The sequence below is a fragment of the Lepisma saccharinum genome, chromosome 17 (genome assembly GCF_977018435.1).
Source record: "Lepisma saccharinum chromosome 17, izLepSacc3.1, whole genome shotgun sequence".
NCBI classification, from domain to species: Eukaryota; Metazoa; Arthropoda; class Insecta; order Zygentoma; family Lepismatidae; genus Lepisma; species Lepisma saccharinum.
This window is the reverse complement of record NC_139245.1, coordinates 6842267-6858198: the sequence shown is the minus strand read 5'-3', so window position 1 is coordinate 6858198 and position 15932 is coordinate 6842267. Positions and strand designations below refer to the sequence as shown.

The 15932-nt window shown below is 38.6% G+C and overlaps 1 protein-coding gene across 7 annotated transcripts in view; it reads right to left on the bottom strand.

Annotated features, from left to right (window-relative positions):
- Nucleotides 1-15932, bottom strand: part of spir (spire type actin nucleation factor) — a 322402-nt gene that overhangs the window by 104040 nt on the left and 202430 nt on the right. For all 7 annotated transcript variants that reach the window (XM_083138861.1, XM_083138867.1, XM_083138863.1 and 4 more), the window contains one exon: nucleotides 10031-10219. In XM_083138861.1, coding sequence (XP_082994987.1) covers nucleotides 10031-10219 — 189 coding nt within the window. The remainder of the gene's footprint in view (nucleotides 1-10030; nucleotides 10220-15932) is intronic.

Sequence of the window (15932 nt, the reverse complement as noted above, 5' to 3'; positions counted from 1 at the left end):
AGAAATGGTCCCAGCTCCCAGAAGGACTATCCGACCGCTTTGTGCGTGCCATAACGTAATTTTAATGACGTTATCAGCCAACTGTGAAGGTCGCTGCACCCAAAACTAATTAAGCCCAGGGCGTCAGCAGAATTCATCGGCAGAAGTAGTTCACGCTGGCTAGTTAGGGAGCCGTCTCCTTCGTTCTGAAGAATTCCCACAGAGATTGAAGATCAAGAATTTCTGCTCTCCCTGCCAGTTCCCTTCAAACCACAGAGACTTCCCACGTAGCAGATGATTGGGAATTTGCGCAACTTGTCCTCCGGCATATAATCACTTGAAGGCTTCTTTCGATTCAAGCAAGGTCGCAAACGTTTGTGTTACTAGCATCAATGTCGATTTTCTAAGACTGTTTTGTTCGTTGGGAGGGGGCGAGATTGACAAAATGTGCATGTGTTGATTGATTGATTTAGTTTATTTTACCTCGCTTTTCTGCCACTTTTGGCTAATCGGAAGATGAAGATGAGTGGTGTGATGAAATTGATGAAGGGACACGGAAAGAACAGCCTTGCCCAGGCCGGGATTCGATCCCGGGACCTCTGGCGTCGTGGCGCGGTGTGATAACCACACGCACAATACTATTACGTTGCCTCAAAAATAAACAGCTTTTAAATAATCATTTATTGCTATTTGATTTAGTTACAGGTTGCATGCATATTAGTAATTGCTATATATGACAATGCTTTAGTACGAAGAAGACCCAACCACTAAAATGTGTCCCATCGGAAAACGAACTCGGGACGCTTTGATTACTAGCGTGCACAGGACATTTTTTTCGGGGAGGGGGTAGGGGCTGGAAATGTAAAAGCGGACATTCCATAGCTGCGTTCCAGGGTGGGAAATTCAGAATGATATATGTATTTCGTAATTACTTTCTTTAACCTTAGTTTCAAAAGTTGTTCAAGATCAAAAATGATAATTGGGGTTCTTTAAAGGGGGGTTATATTTACCTCTTTGGTTTTTCTATTTCGGGGGCGGGCTGTAGCCATCAGCACCCCCTGCGTACGCCAGTATTTACAAGATATTAACAGTGGAACGGAATTTTAGAAATTACCAAATGGTTCTGGTGGAGGAAAGTGTGCACATGTAATTTCATTAATTTATTCAGGTATTCGACCTTATTTGGAAATACAGTAAAACCTCGTTAATCCGGACCAAAATAAGCTGGACCCCCCCCCCCAAAAAAAAAGATTGCAAGGTTTAAAATGTGGCTAGAAGTCAACAATCTCATTCGTAATTTTGCTCCGTAACGGTTAAGACTAAGTACATCCAACGCCCTTTAAATACACCATAATAAACCTGTTTTTTTTGCTATAAACAGAGTTTTAATGCACTTTCTATTGTTCTTTTAGGTTATTTCAGTTAGCCCGGACTTCCGTTAAACCGATCAACGTATCCCCCCATTAGACCGGAATAACGAGGTTTTACTGTATTGTTTATTAATAAATCATGAATATTGCAATTGTGGCCCATATATTGTGCATTAAGTTTGGATTCAGTATTATCTCACCCAGGCTCTCAAAAGAAAGTATAAAAAAAGAGATAGTAAGAAAGAGAAAGCAAGAAAAAGTTCGAGAAACAAAGGGAAAGAAGAAAGTAAAGAGAAAGAGTGAAAGCATAACACAAGAGGAGAGAGATCAAAAAAAAGATAAAAGGGGAGAGAGAGAAATAGAAGCAGCTGACATTCTTTAATAACGGAATTATATCACACACACACGCCATTACTTTCCGCAAACAGCAGCTTAGCACATTTCTCAATGGCACCAATGAGTAGGCTAGATATGCATCAACTGTAAGGATATAGAAGGAACAAAAATTATGAAGATTGTCTTGTCATGGACATAACGCATACCACGCTAAACTTAGATACTAATCGACGTGTTGACCTGTTGTTACTCCTACGCAGAACAACTTCCCACATATTACAAGTCCTTGGCACACTTATCTGGCAATTCGTAAGGCTGTATGAAGAAAGTAGTGCAATATTTTCTTCGCAAGCCAAGTCGAAATGGTGTAATTGATGAATGAATGATTCAACATGTGCACGTTGTCAATAATAATGATGGCAATTCGTCACGAATATTGTTGAGTGTTCAACCTGACTTTCATATGCGTTTTCTGGTCTTTAATTACAATGATTATGTCATAATTATACTTCTACTTAAAGACTGATGAAAATGAACTATGATATCCATGAAAGACTTAGGCACGTCCTGTCGGAATTCGGACTACACATAAATACAAGACACTTCGTTACTCTCGAGGCATAGTACATACGCAAAACAACTTGTCAATTTTACAAATATCATACTAACGGTGACAATTACCGTTCAGTATTCTATTTCCAACGGAACCGAAATGCTTCGATGTTCAGATTTCATTTCAAACTGTTCCCGTTTAACCTGTCCGAGTATAAAGATGATTTAAATAAATTGTCAAATCTTAGTTTAGTAATATATCGATGTGTTATGTTCGTGAAGTACAATTTATTTTTGATTATACTTTTACAACTTAACATGACTTCACCTGGTCAAACTGTAAGATGTAAGAGTTTTTAAAATGTTGGCGAAAAGGAGTATAAAACAAACAAAATGCCATTTGATCAGATAGTTGAAGTACGGAACTCGCAAAATCACCACTGGGAATGTTTAGATTCTATTTCGTGAAGATATACGCACAGAATTCAAAATGTACCAATGCATGATTCTCTTTACTCTAGTTGAATGCATTACAGTGCATAAATTGCTAGTGATACATCAAAGTACACAGATAAATGCATCAGCTACCGTTCCGTGTTATGCACAAAAATGCAGGGGCCCCGCGATAGCGTAGTGGTAACGTCATCTTGTAACACAGGGGAGCCGGGTACACACTGGTTCGTATTCCACTTTAACGCCGGCCCCCGTGGCAGAGTGGGTAGCACATCGCGCTAACGCTAGGACGCTAGGGGACCCGGCCTGGGCATGGATGTTCGTGTCAATTCATCAATTTCATCATGCCATCACTCATCCCAATCTTCGCAAATTAGCCAAAAGTGACACAAATGCGAAGTAAAATAAAGCAATTCAATCAAATTCCACTTTAACGTGTAGATCCAGTCCAGATTACCCTCTCTGTGCATAAAACAAAGCACTGAAATCTATCTAGGCTATTGAACAGATACGTAGATACGAGATCATTTTAAAGACATCTTTAACTGCACGTTTAACTGAGTTACTCGATGTCCAGTACACTACGCTTTTCGACACTGGGTTTAGTGCAGGCAGAGGCGTCTCGTGAACGCATGCGTGAAAAAGGACAGCTTGCTCTGCGTCGACATTCATGAGCATTTCTACATATAGGAGAAGTATTTATTTTACACGAAAGCGCTCAACTAAGCTTATATTACATTTCTTGGATCTGAAGTGAAAGAAAGTAATAATTCTTTTCCCACAATTGATGCATGCGTCACTTCAGATCCAATAAATGTAATATTAGCTTAGTTCAGCGCTCTCGTGTAAAATAAATACTTCTCCTATATGAAGAAATTAGAATGTAGAAATGCTCATGAATGTCGTCTCAGAGCAAGCTGTCCTTTTTACCACAATTGACGCATGCGCAGAATGCACCGCATGCGTTCACGAGATGCCTCTGAGTGCATGTGTTTCCCGGTGTCAACCTGGTGCAAGGAAATGAAGTTCAACCAAATAAGACGAATACCGGTGTACAAATTAAGAAGATTCAACAAATGCCTGTCTGCTGCTTTAAACGTTAATTTGATTAGTTAGCACGTACCACGTGATCATACACCACACACTACAACGCTCCAGAACGGTGTAAACACCAAATATCCTACCTGACACCAATCAACGAAGGAGAGTCGGTGTTGCACCGTGTAGTGAACTAGACGAGTTCTGTGTGTAGATGGCGATGGGATAGGGTTGTGATTGAAATATTTTTTCTACGATTTAAACGATTCTCTCATTTCGAAGCATTCAAAAAATTTCAAGCAATTTTTGTGTGTATTTTTGTCTTTCACGTGTCGACCATTCAACATTATATATGAAAGAAATGACAGAATTTTTACATTCTACATAAATAAATCATCTTTACGTCTATATAATTTGCAGTGTACATTTATCAATAAATCTTCAGATTTGATACACTCTCTTTAAAAACAGAGTTTATGCGCTCTTGGGATAATTTCCAATGGACAGGCACAGATCTAGGGAGCGGAAGTTGATGACCTAAAAAATACAGGTATACGACCTATAGAATGTCCTAACAAATGTGAAAAATGACCATTAAATTTGTTAGTTTCAGGTTAAAAACTGAAATGAAAAGGAAATTAAAATGCAACCTGGCTTAAAAAAAACACATTGAATTAAAATATGCAACGAGGATTTCCAATAGAAACAACCGAATAATTTTAAAACAATTTAATTAAACAGTCGTATACACTGAATGAACTGGTGTAAAATGCATTAATTCACCTTGGTGAAAAGACTCAAGAATATTACCAAAATGAAAGAAGTGACAAAATATGATGAAACAATACACCAAATATTGCGAAAAATTACTGGAAAATGCCGAAAATCAGGGAAAATGACCTGAAACTTGGCAAAAAAAATGCACTTTAAAATTACCTTTTTTAGGTTCTAGACGAAGTGTAATATTGTGTATATTTAATGGGCATCGTGTCCGAGATGTCAGAAAAATGATGGCATTTCATCAACTCCTGCTAAGTATCTCAGTTCTACACGATCGTTGGGTGAAGCATGGTATTGTCGTCCACTGGAAATTTAGAGATGAGACTTCACCATATGAAATATGGAAGTAATGAAAAAGGGAAGCACGCTATGTAAATTTCTGATACGGCGTGAAGGTCGCACCAGATACTTTTGGTGTCCTTCACGCCACATCTACTTCCGCACCATTGTTGCAGCATGCTCACTCACAAATCCTGCTTCGTTGTTGCCATGTTCGGAACAATACCTTCTTGTTGGCAGCCACCCATTATACTCGTTTCAAAGGGAGTGCTACTCAATTGCCCCACCTATATATCTTCTGAGAAAGGTTGCTGGTATGCTAAGGTAGCAATGTAGAGTACTGCATAGGACCACTTTCGCTCGCTCCTACCAGGGGTGCCCATCCCCCCCCCCCGGCCCATGACGCACCCCCCAAAAAAATGTTAGAACATCCCCTTCGTTTATGCCGAATTAATTACTCAAATTATTTTTGTCACAAAATTTGCGGAAAAATATCATTACCAGAGGTGCAACCAAAAATTTTTGTCTGGGGGGGGGGGGGCAAGTACCAGGATAAACGTACCAATAATAACATTAATAGTAGTAGTAGTAGTAGTAGTAGTAGTAGTAGTATCAACGACGTTATTATCCTCATAAATTACTCAAAATTGGGGTAGAAGTCTGTGCTAAAGCATTTGTGTTCGAACAAACGATTTGAAATATTTTCTCAACACAGTCAATTTCACATTAGCTAATAATGGAAATCAAGCACACAGAATGGCAGAAAATGAATGATAAATGCATTCCGAAGATACATGTGTAACTTTCATGTACACAGGCCCGTAGCTAGAGGGGGCAGGGGGGGCAACTGCCCCCCCCCTCTGAGAGCCTGCTCTGCCCCCCCTGTGAAAAATCAAGAACACATTCCTACCTGGAATTCTCACTAATCTTTACAATTATATCATGTGTTACTCTAGCAACATTGCAAAGACACTTATTGATTTTGTGATTTATTAGGGTGTATGGGATTCCGTATAATGTCGTATCAGGATTGGGGGGAAAAATTCCCTTCCAGATTAGACTTCGGGAAATGATTTCACAATGATTTTCAGGATCTAGAACAGTTGTGACATTTTGAGTAGTATTGTATTAAAGGTGCCTAATGTGTTTGGATGTTTTTCTTGGATGTGTTGCTATGAACTTTGAAATGCTTAAATTTTTGTTTCCCAAGTCTACCCTTTGGTAATTGTGTGGTAGAGAGAGGGAGTGGATATTTAATTTTTGTTACTTTGCGTTGCTTTTCTGCCACTTCTAGCTAATCGCAACAATTAAGGATGATGTGAAATTGATGAACAGACACTCATAAACAGTGCCGCAACTACAGAGGGCATTGTCCCCTTCCCCTGACCTTGGACAGAAGTCCATTCTAGGCGAAGAAAACATTGAAGTAAAACGAACAAGACTAGGAGAATCTAAGAATAGCAGGACAATTGGATACTCATGATGGAATTAGTTTTTACATGTTCCTTGCATTTTTCTACCAGACGGCCAAGTGCACTTGCAAGGGGCACAGGGGCAACTGCCCTCTCGATTTCGAACTTTATACAAAAAAAAGTACATTTCGTAAAATTTTCTTGATCGCTTCGCTCGCAATTTCTGCTGTTCTTATAGTACAAGTTCAGAGCCAGTTATGGTGCGGCAGGAGTCGGACCTGGGAGCCAAAGACCTATATGAAAAAAAAATGTTAAAGAGAATGCCATGGTGCTCCGTGAAATTATTGCACCCTATTAAAACAATTTCTTTCTATGACACTTAATATGAAATATTAATGATGACACTGTAATCCAAGAAGTCATTGATCAATCAAGGGATTCCTATTTTTGTGTCAGGTGTCAAAAAATGTATTTCAACTATAATATAATACAATTCACACAATATCTTGCAAAATGGTTAACGTAACCAGTAGGCAAACGTTGTCTGTAGTGATGCAAGTCCCTCCTCTTTGAAAGAAATAGAGTCCGTGGTGGACTAAGGGACCCATATTTTAATGTTTTAGCAAGTACAAAAAAAATGTATTAGCTACAAATTTTTACACAATTCATCAAAGTGTAGGTAATATGTAACCATTATTATTTAATTAATTCTATTTTTCTTGCATAACACAACACAATGGTGTTGTTGGATTCTCGTTAGATTCCTTTGTGCGTAAAAATCTTGCGTACTGGAAACTAGAGGGAATCATTATGAAGCATGATTTATAAAGGGCTCCCTTAATCAGTTCTGCAGAAAGGCCCAAAGTTGTTGGTGCATATTAATCATCTATTAACATTATCGACCTGTAAATATCAAGTAGATACAGTCCCTATTTGTCTATTTATGTTAAACTTTATATTCTTTGGCAATCTGGAAAGGTCATTATCGAAATATTGCTATTTGATGTTGCTCCAAGTTTTTCTTGTTCGTTGCAGTTTCAAGATATCATTGCTTTTCTGTTACTTCTCTCTTTATGGGGGAAGGGTCAAGTGCCTCTGTGTACCCTGTTATATGTGCCAATCCGACACAATATATTAAACATTTGCCCCCTGTAGGATTGACTTCGCCCCCCCCTACAAATAATTCCTGGCTACGCGCCTGCATGTACAACATATGTTTTACACATATGCAACATGGAGTCACATAAAATAGAGAATACATATGCAACAAGCTAACACTAAATTGTGTACGTATTCAAACCTTATTCAATACAAATATCCAACACATTATTTAAATACATTACATTACAGGAAAGAAGTATAATGGAAGCGAAGCGAGCAAGAACATTTTTAGATCCAATTTTTGCAATTGAAAACAATATTGATTTAATAGGGCACAAATAATTTCACTGGACGCAATGGCATTCTCTCTTTTTACAACTTTTTTTTTTTAGATCATTCGGTGTCCATAATAATAAAAACTAAAAATCAAGTGAATCAAACGATACGATCCCCCCATATTTGTGTGAAGATATATAGAATTGGTATAAAATTTTGTTCCCCCCAAAAAAAATTTCATGACGCAGGCGCGTCATGACCCCCCTCCCTGTGGGCACCCCTGGCTCCTACTAGTTCGAGTCTCCAACCCTCGAGCGTATACAATGAAATATCATTTTAAGTGACAATAATCGTAGACATGTAAAATATCCGTCCTGGCAGTTTCAGCCCACAATCATGTAGATGGACTAAACTACATTTTAACATTGAGATGATGACTATCTTTACTTAGTATCAATTTCACTGCGTCTGTCACTTCACGATCCATATTTGAGGGCCCACTGCCACAGACAAATTACGTTTACACGTGTGCTACTGGGCTTCGAGCGTATACCGCTCGTTTTGCCTGTTCGACACGCTACCTAGCGTCGCCCGTAGAAACTATTTGGCGCTCGAGCGAAATCATCTTCTTGCAACACACTAAAGCAATGACATGCATCCAACCAACTTCAAGTATTTGTGAACTGAAGTAGCTTGATCGTGACACACACCCTTGATGCGAGTGGTTCAAGGTTAGATTGTCACAGTGGATCACGACATATGTTGAAGGAGATCAGACAGGTTCATTAGACATTTAACGGTTTCAATTTATGCTCCAAGACAGCAACCTTGATTCAGTGCACCAAATGTGTTTCAATCTAGATTTCATGCATTTTGAGTTGTGTGTGGGTAACTTCAACATACCATTAGAGTTTTGCACCATATTGTAAGTTAAGAGTACACCTAGTTTTCACTCGTATACTTTCCTTCCCAAGCGTTCTAGACAGTGATGTGCGTCTACGCGTAAACAACGTTAGTCTACATTCTACACGTAGACTATGTTATACACGTAGATTACGTAATCTATGTAAACAACATGGCGAGAGGTGATAACTTAGCAAAGGGCGTCGTGAAATTAAAATAAAATTATACTGCGTATCAGTTGCTTATGTGTGAGGAGAACTTTTCATACTCTTCCTTCCAAATTCGAACAATTTCTCACCTAGGAAGAAACCTAATATAGGAAATATTCTAATGTTTTATGGGGAAAAGACCACTCTTGCCTCACGACTGCCATCTGTTGTTGTTTTTTGCATACTGTTTATATTCTTCCATAGTTGATAATAGAAGAGAAGAGACATTTTGTTGTAAATAGGATTCTTTTCATTTCGTTAGGAACCAATATAGTTGAAAATGTCACTTTCCTTTCATGAAACCCTTGAAAATTAAATTTCATGCACTTTAGATTGTCTACGTAGTCTATGTAAACTACAACCCAATGAAATCTACACGTAGAATACGTGTAGACAACGCATGTAAACTTATAGTCTACGGCACATCACTGGTTCTAGATCCCGACTGTTGTTCGTTGCATGGGTCAGAATACCAGATGTTATGATTGGCACTTGTCCTAAGACAACTAGGATCTCCTACACAGATATTTTATGTACAGCCTTTCCTATTACTTCCCACATTATCGTTACAACCAAGAAGTGTCCACGCCTGTATAGCACATACTGACAATTTCGTACACACGATAAGATGACAGTTCACATAGCATAGGTTGTCGATTCTCTTCGAGCGATTTTAATATTTCAACAGACTGCTACCTTTAGAAAATATTGTCAGATAGTTCTGATACACGTACGCATACAACGAAAAGAGTGTGTACTCCCCTGTGCTTTGCACCACGCCATGAAGGCGTATAAGGGCTCTGGAGTTAGGATCCCACAGTTTCTTGATGTGATCAGCACCACGCCCCTGGCCGTCTTTACTTCCCAGAGTTTCCACCAGGTATCCACCTTATACGACGCTGGGTGGGCGCCGGAGCCGCTTGAATAGATGAAAAAAATCTCGGTTGTCTCCAGCCGGGGATCGAACTCGGGTCTCTCGCATGGTAGTCAGACACCATAACGACTGAGCTACCGCGGCAAAACATACATCGAAAGAAGCTAAATTCATTCGGTTTTATTTTAGACAAAACAATGTAGAACTGGATGTAATTCGACTGTAAGGGAAATCCAAAGACATAAAACTATAGAAGAAAGGACATTGTTCTAAGACATAGGTTACTGCTAGTGTAGCAGCTATGGTAAAATTTGGACAAGAACAGTTCCCTGTGAAATTCATCTTGACAATTGCAATTAGAACAACAAAGCATAGAATTAAGGCCGTGACTTGAATGAAAACAACTCATGTATCACCTGACGATAGCCTCGAACATTTTCCAAAGGTTAACAAAGGAAGGAAACTTACCCAATCTGAGAACTTCAATTTGTCGAGGTCTGGAGACGAGGTGTCAGTTTCCGTACGGAGACTCCGAGTTCCTTGGGAGACCTTCTCGAGGAACGAGGACAGCTCAAGGGCTTCTGCGACGAGGGCCCTGCATACTGCCCTGTAGTGGCCGTCTGCCTGCTGTGGAGTGGATAGGTGCGCTGCACAAAGCTGCAAAGAGAGAGCATTGTGTGTAATCTACAAAACTACAATGAAAACGCAGACAAGGGTTTCTCTACTTGCATGGTTTTATCCGTGAAACAATACATCCTTCCTTTATTGCTATACAGTTATTTCATTTGAGTTTACGTTTTATTGTCTATGAAAAGGCTGCCTCATTTAACTCCATGCACAAGAGCATGGTTCTCACATCTGCACGAGCTTTTGCGTCATACGTTTGGAGGACATTTATAATTTATTAACTGCTTGTCATATACTGTATATATCCAGGCATAAGTAATAAACCAATAAATACAGAAGGTATATGTATTTTAGATACACATATAAATACACACACACAAGTAAATACAGACAATAATGCATAATAAAGTTTATACAATAGGTCTCACAGATAATGTGAATTATTTTCGTAAACATCTTCGCCTGAAGGTGTGTTTCACCTACGTCACAAACTGTTGCGTTGTGGCTTCGAGCAGCCATGATTGAGGCCAGTTCTTGTAAACACACGGAATTCAAGCGGGTGGGCGGAAGATACTAACACAGATATTCATGATCTAAAAACAAACGTGCAGTTGGTGCAAATTTAACGAACGCTACATGGTGGATATTCCCTTGCAAACATGGCGGCTATGCGCATCATGACGTCACATGAAACCCACCTATTGAGCATAGGCTACGATTTGAAACTTGGAAAGGAGTCATAACTCCCGAAGCATCCAATCAGCAAGCGAGGCAATGTCATCTCAACCCAGCACATATCGCTGCTTTCTGACGCTGTACACCGCTGGTAAGCTCGCCAGCTGGAGATGTTCCGAAAATAACCTGACTAATGATGTCACCTTGTACACAAGAGGTTTCCGGTTCAATCCCCAGTGCAGACACATGGCGCAATGGTTCGGATCTGTACAAAGTGGATTTAACAAATAAATTGATATTCTGTTATTAGATGTTATCTGTTCTTGGATCTATGAGTATAACAATCCCAGGGTTGTTTAAGGTCCACGAATTGTAAATAAATTCAATTTCCGTCCGGAAGAGAAAATCAGCAAGTGTACATGGGTTCTGGACCGTAAAGAACCTTTTTATGTTTAAAATATTTCAATTCGGTCCAGAAACCTTCCGGATGAATTTAAATTCGGTCCACGAACCTTCTTTCCGGGTCAATTTAAATACGGTCCAGGAACCCTTTTTCATTGAAACAATACGCAACTTCAAACGAATTTAAATTGTGCGAGAAAAAAGGTCCCGGTCCGGTCCAGGAACCCGTTCCTGGACCTTTAACCACCCTGGAAAAATCCACCATTTCCCTCCACTGGGTAACGGAACCAGAAACCCTTGATTACAAGGCGACAACCGACGACGTCGCCACTACATCATCGAGGAGCCCCCAACATTGCACGAAATAACTAGTCAGTTTGCAAGAGAAAAAGATCACAGAATTTCTAACCGGAAGACCCACAATCAATAATACCTAGCGTTACTCATTTATCCACAGGCACAATAAATCCAACACAGACTGCTCACCTGCCTTCCATTGTAGCGTTCCCGAGTGGCGACCATACCTGAACGAGCAGCCACACTGGACTCGAGCGTCACCATTTAGCTCCACTCACGACGTTCGAATTCTCACCGCGCTCCATGTTGTTAGCAACATTTGGCAGAACATTGTACGGAAAGGAAATCCGTTACAGAACCATCGTACATGAGCCACAGCCGATTACCAACAAAACGGGATTTCAACAGTCTCGTCACGCACAATTTAAAGTAAATGCCACACTCTAAAGTTAGCGTTGCAGTAAGAAGTATTCGCTTGTGTACAGAGTGCAAAATACTGTTAGTGCAAACACAAGAATATAAACTGCAACTTCTCGGATTAGGTGTTTACACGAGAGAAATCTGTGGTGACTGGTAATCCCCAGCAGGACATTCTATCGAATATCAATAGTAATAATAATTTTTGTAAGTTTCTTCTTGGACCTTGATCGTTAATAACCATATAAAGTGTTCACAAGAAAATAGGCGCGTGACATTATTCCCATTTTGAGATTTTCCCACGTGAACTTATTTTTCAATGGCCTTTATGAACTGACTGCATGTAAATATAACTGCATTGCGGATAATTATTGACCCACCCTCGTATATATAGCAAAATTGCAAGGCCCATATTATTTTAGAAGGTTATAGAATACAGAATGTAATATTTTTCAGTTTTAAAAACTAGTAACTAACATACAAATTGTGTCCCCTTCGTTCTATATTAGAATTGTTAATGTTATGGAAGTATTACATTTTAAGCTAAAGTTTTTTAATCATAGATTCTTCTTTGTACACAAGATTAGTTGTTAATGCCTTTTATGTGTCGTATATTGTGCTTATTTTCGTGAGTTTTTATGAAACTTTAGCGCTTTTTGCCTGCCTGTTTTGGCGAAGAAATTATCAATAACAAATACATACTATAGTTCATTTCTCATTCTTCTATCGACTCAACTTACACGAAAGCAAACTGGCCTTAAGAAAATAATTACGTGACTTTGAAATTTTGCCAGAAGAGTATGCTACGTTGATAGACATTCCTTACAAGGTCGATCTACAAGATTTACAGTAACGTCCGGATCTTCATCTTGGGGAAAAAGCCACAGCAAAATTACCAAAGGCATCGAAAACTTGTCAATGCAAGTGATACAGTCTGTTTCAGTTTGTTTTTCCTTATTTTTGCCTTCGCATGGCTTGTTTCCGTGTCAACATGCTGATGTTCAACGAGACATGCTAACGTAATAAGACACGTACGAACTCGAAAAGCAAAAGTGATTGCGTTATACATAACACGTTTGATACTCTCATTCAGTTGGAACAGCCTGCACAGTTAGATGCACAAGTAATGCTGGGCAAATTGTCCATGACTATATTCATAGATTTTTCTCTTGCTTCCTACGTGTTTTTAAAGAATATATTTTTACGTGTGCTTGTACAGTGTGATCCATAAGTATTACCGTGCAAAATTGTCCATCAGCATGTTCGTGCACTTTACTTGACCCAATTAAGAGCTTCAAGAAATAAGAAAAAACACAAAACAAGCTGTTGACAACTTCTGCACCAGCATACATAAAAATCCATCGCTTGAAAACACATAGGATGTAAAAGAACAATTAATTGAAATAGTCATGGACAATTTGCCGAGCAATACTAGTAGATCCCACTGTACAGAGGCTGTCAGCAGCTTGTTTTTTTTTCAATTCCTGATTCTCTGGTTGCGTAAAACAAGAAGAATAAACATTGTGATGGGTATTTGTTTCGTAATACTTATTCATTCCACTCTACACATTAAAATATAGTTCAATATTGGTGTTCGTAATACAAAAATGTTTCTGAAAATGTAGTCGTTAAAAACAAACAATTACTTTCATGCAGACTAGAGTACTGCATTGTACAGTGGGATCCATGAGTATTAGAGTGCAAATTATCCATCACCATGTTCGTGCACTTTATTTGACCCAATAAGAGCTTCAGAATTAAGAAAAAAACTCAAAAGAAGCTGTTGACAACTTCTGCAACAGCATACATAAAAATCCATCGGTTAAAAACACACAGGATGCGAGAGAAAAATTAATAAAAATAGTCATGGGCAATTTGCACGGTAATACTCATGGATCCCACTGTGCCACTTTTGCTCGCTCGTTCTCGTGTCCCACCCTCGAGCGTACAATGGAATATCATTTTAATGTGACAATAATCGTCGACAGATAAATGTAAAATATCTGCCTTGGTAGTTTCAGCCCACAATCATCTGTTTCATTTTCATATATCAGTGTGTATTGATAAGATAGACAAAACTACATGGAAATAATGACTATGTTCACATTAAGTTTCAATTTCACTTCACGATCAATATTTGAGGGCGCTCTATCACAGACAAATTACGGTTATTCGTGTACTACTGGCCTTCCTGTGTATACCGCCCGAGACAAGCAGCTCTCAATTCTATCTAGCGTCGTCTGTGTGAACTATTTCGCGTTCGAGCGAAATCGTCTCCCTACAGCACTCTTAATCTGTCGTACTTGCAGGAAGATGAAAAGTTATTGTGAAATTCACACTAAGTGGTATTCATGAGGTGATTAATTTACGCAATGTGATTCTGCATTCAAAAGGCACTCCTTTCATCTTGCTAATGATGATCTGGGGTTGACAGAACGTGGAAATGCATTGAAAACCAAACCAATTACGCTTCCAGGAACAAAATATTAACTGACACCGTTCCTATACATGGGTACATGATTGATGGGTTTAACGAGGGTGTACAGGAAAAGAGATGTTATAGTGTTAATGAAGCATAACACTAACTAAATTTCGTACTCAAACTAGTTTTGTGAGAAAAATCATCTCTTGTCTTCTGGGACAGGTATTTCTATAGTCACGCTACTTTCGCAATATGACATGTTAAATAATTGAAAGTTTGTTGCGCTTTTAAGTAATGGAAGAAACGTCCAAGGTTTTAGAAGTTTTATAACAGAATTACCTATTGAGATGACTAGTCAAATATGTAAATATATAATTTAAAACACTGAACTGGTGAGCAAAGCAGGAAAATTTATCCTATTACTCCCGGTATGGTGTAACCTCTTTGTCAAACTGAAACTTATTATGAGTGTTACGTGCCATATACACATCTTTTTCTGAAACTCAAATAATAATGTTATATTTGAATAAAATAGGAGTTTTTAGTAATCTTCTAGCACGTTTGTTTCCTGGAATTATCGTCATGATTAAAAAGTACGTTGACAGTTTTCAAATAAAAGCGTTTGATTACATACAAGTGAAATATTAAATAAAAATCTATCTTTCTCGCATTAACCGCGCCAAGTGTATATTTCCAATTTTGTTACGATAGGTTATAAAAGTTCATCACATTTCATAACCTTACTTATTTTCAGAGCAGTTTTTGACAGCTGTGAAAATTTTGAAACAAAAGCTTTAATTTTGAGAAGTTGGTGTGGTCAAAACATTAAAAGATTTGTAGCTTCACTTTAGCCTAGCGATCTTTCGTACCAACGCGCTATATTTAAAAGCTTCCATTACCAAACTAACGCTTATAAGAACGTACGTTATGGCCGTAAAATTACTACGAGATACGTTTCTTAATCCAACAAAATGTAGACTAGACAATCAGAATATTTGTGAAATGCCCGAATCGTAGGTAAATTTCTTAACTCTAAAAGTTTTGAATTTGCAGCCGTTATGGCTGGTGCAGGTACTTTATTTCAAGCTTTTGTCCCAATATATGTCCTAAGACGAATGTGTTTAGTTCCCTGTATTTCCAAAATGTTTTCCGAGAATTCTTGAAGAAAATTCTGAACAAAAAGATAACTTATTACAGTAAAACCTCGTTAAGCCGGACTTCGCTTAATCCGAACAGGCAAAAACAGAATACAAGGTTTTAAATGTGGCTAGAAGTCAACAAGAGAACTTCCCAAAGAAACGGCAGTCAACCACTGATGAAATTCTGTTTCCCGCAGACTTTGTACTGTACTGTATAGTGTATTTAGGCCTATGCCCTTTAAATCCACCATAATAAACGTGTTTTGTTGGTATAAACGGAGTTTTAATGCACTTTCTATTGTCATTTTAGGTTATTTCAGTTAATCCGGACTTTCGTTGAACCGGTCAACTTATCACCCCAATTGAAGAGGTTTTACTCTACTTCTTTCTC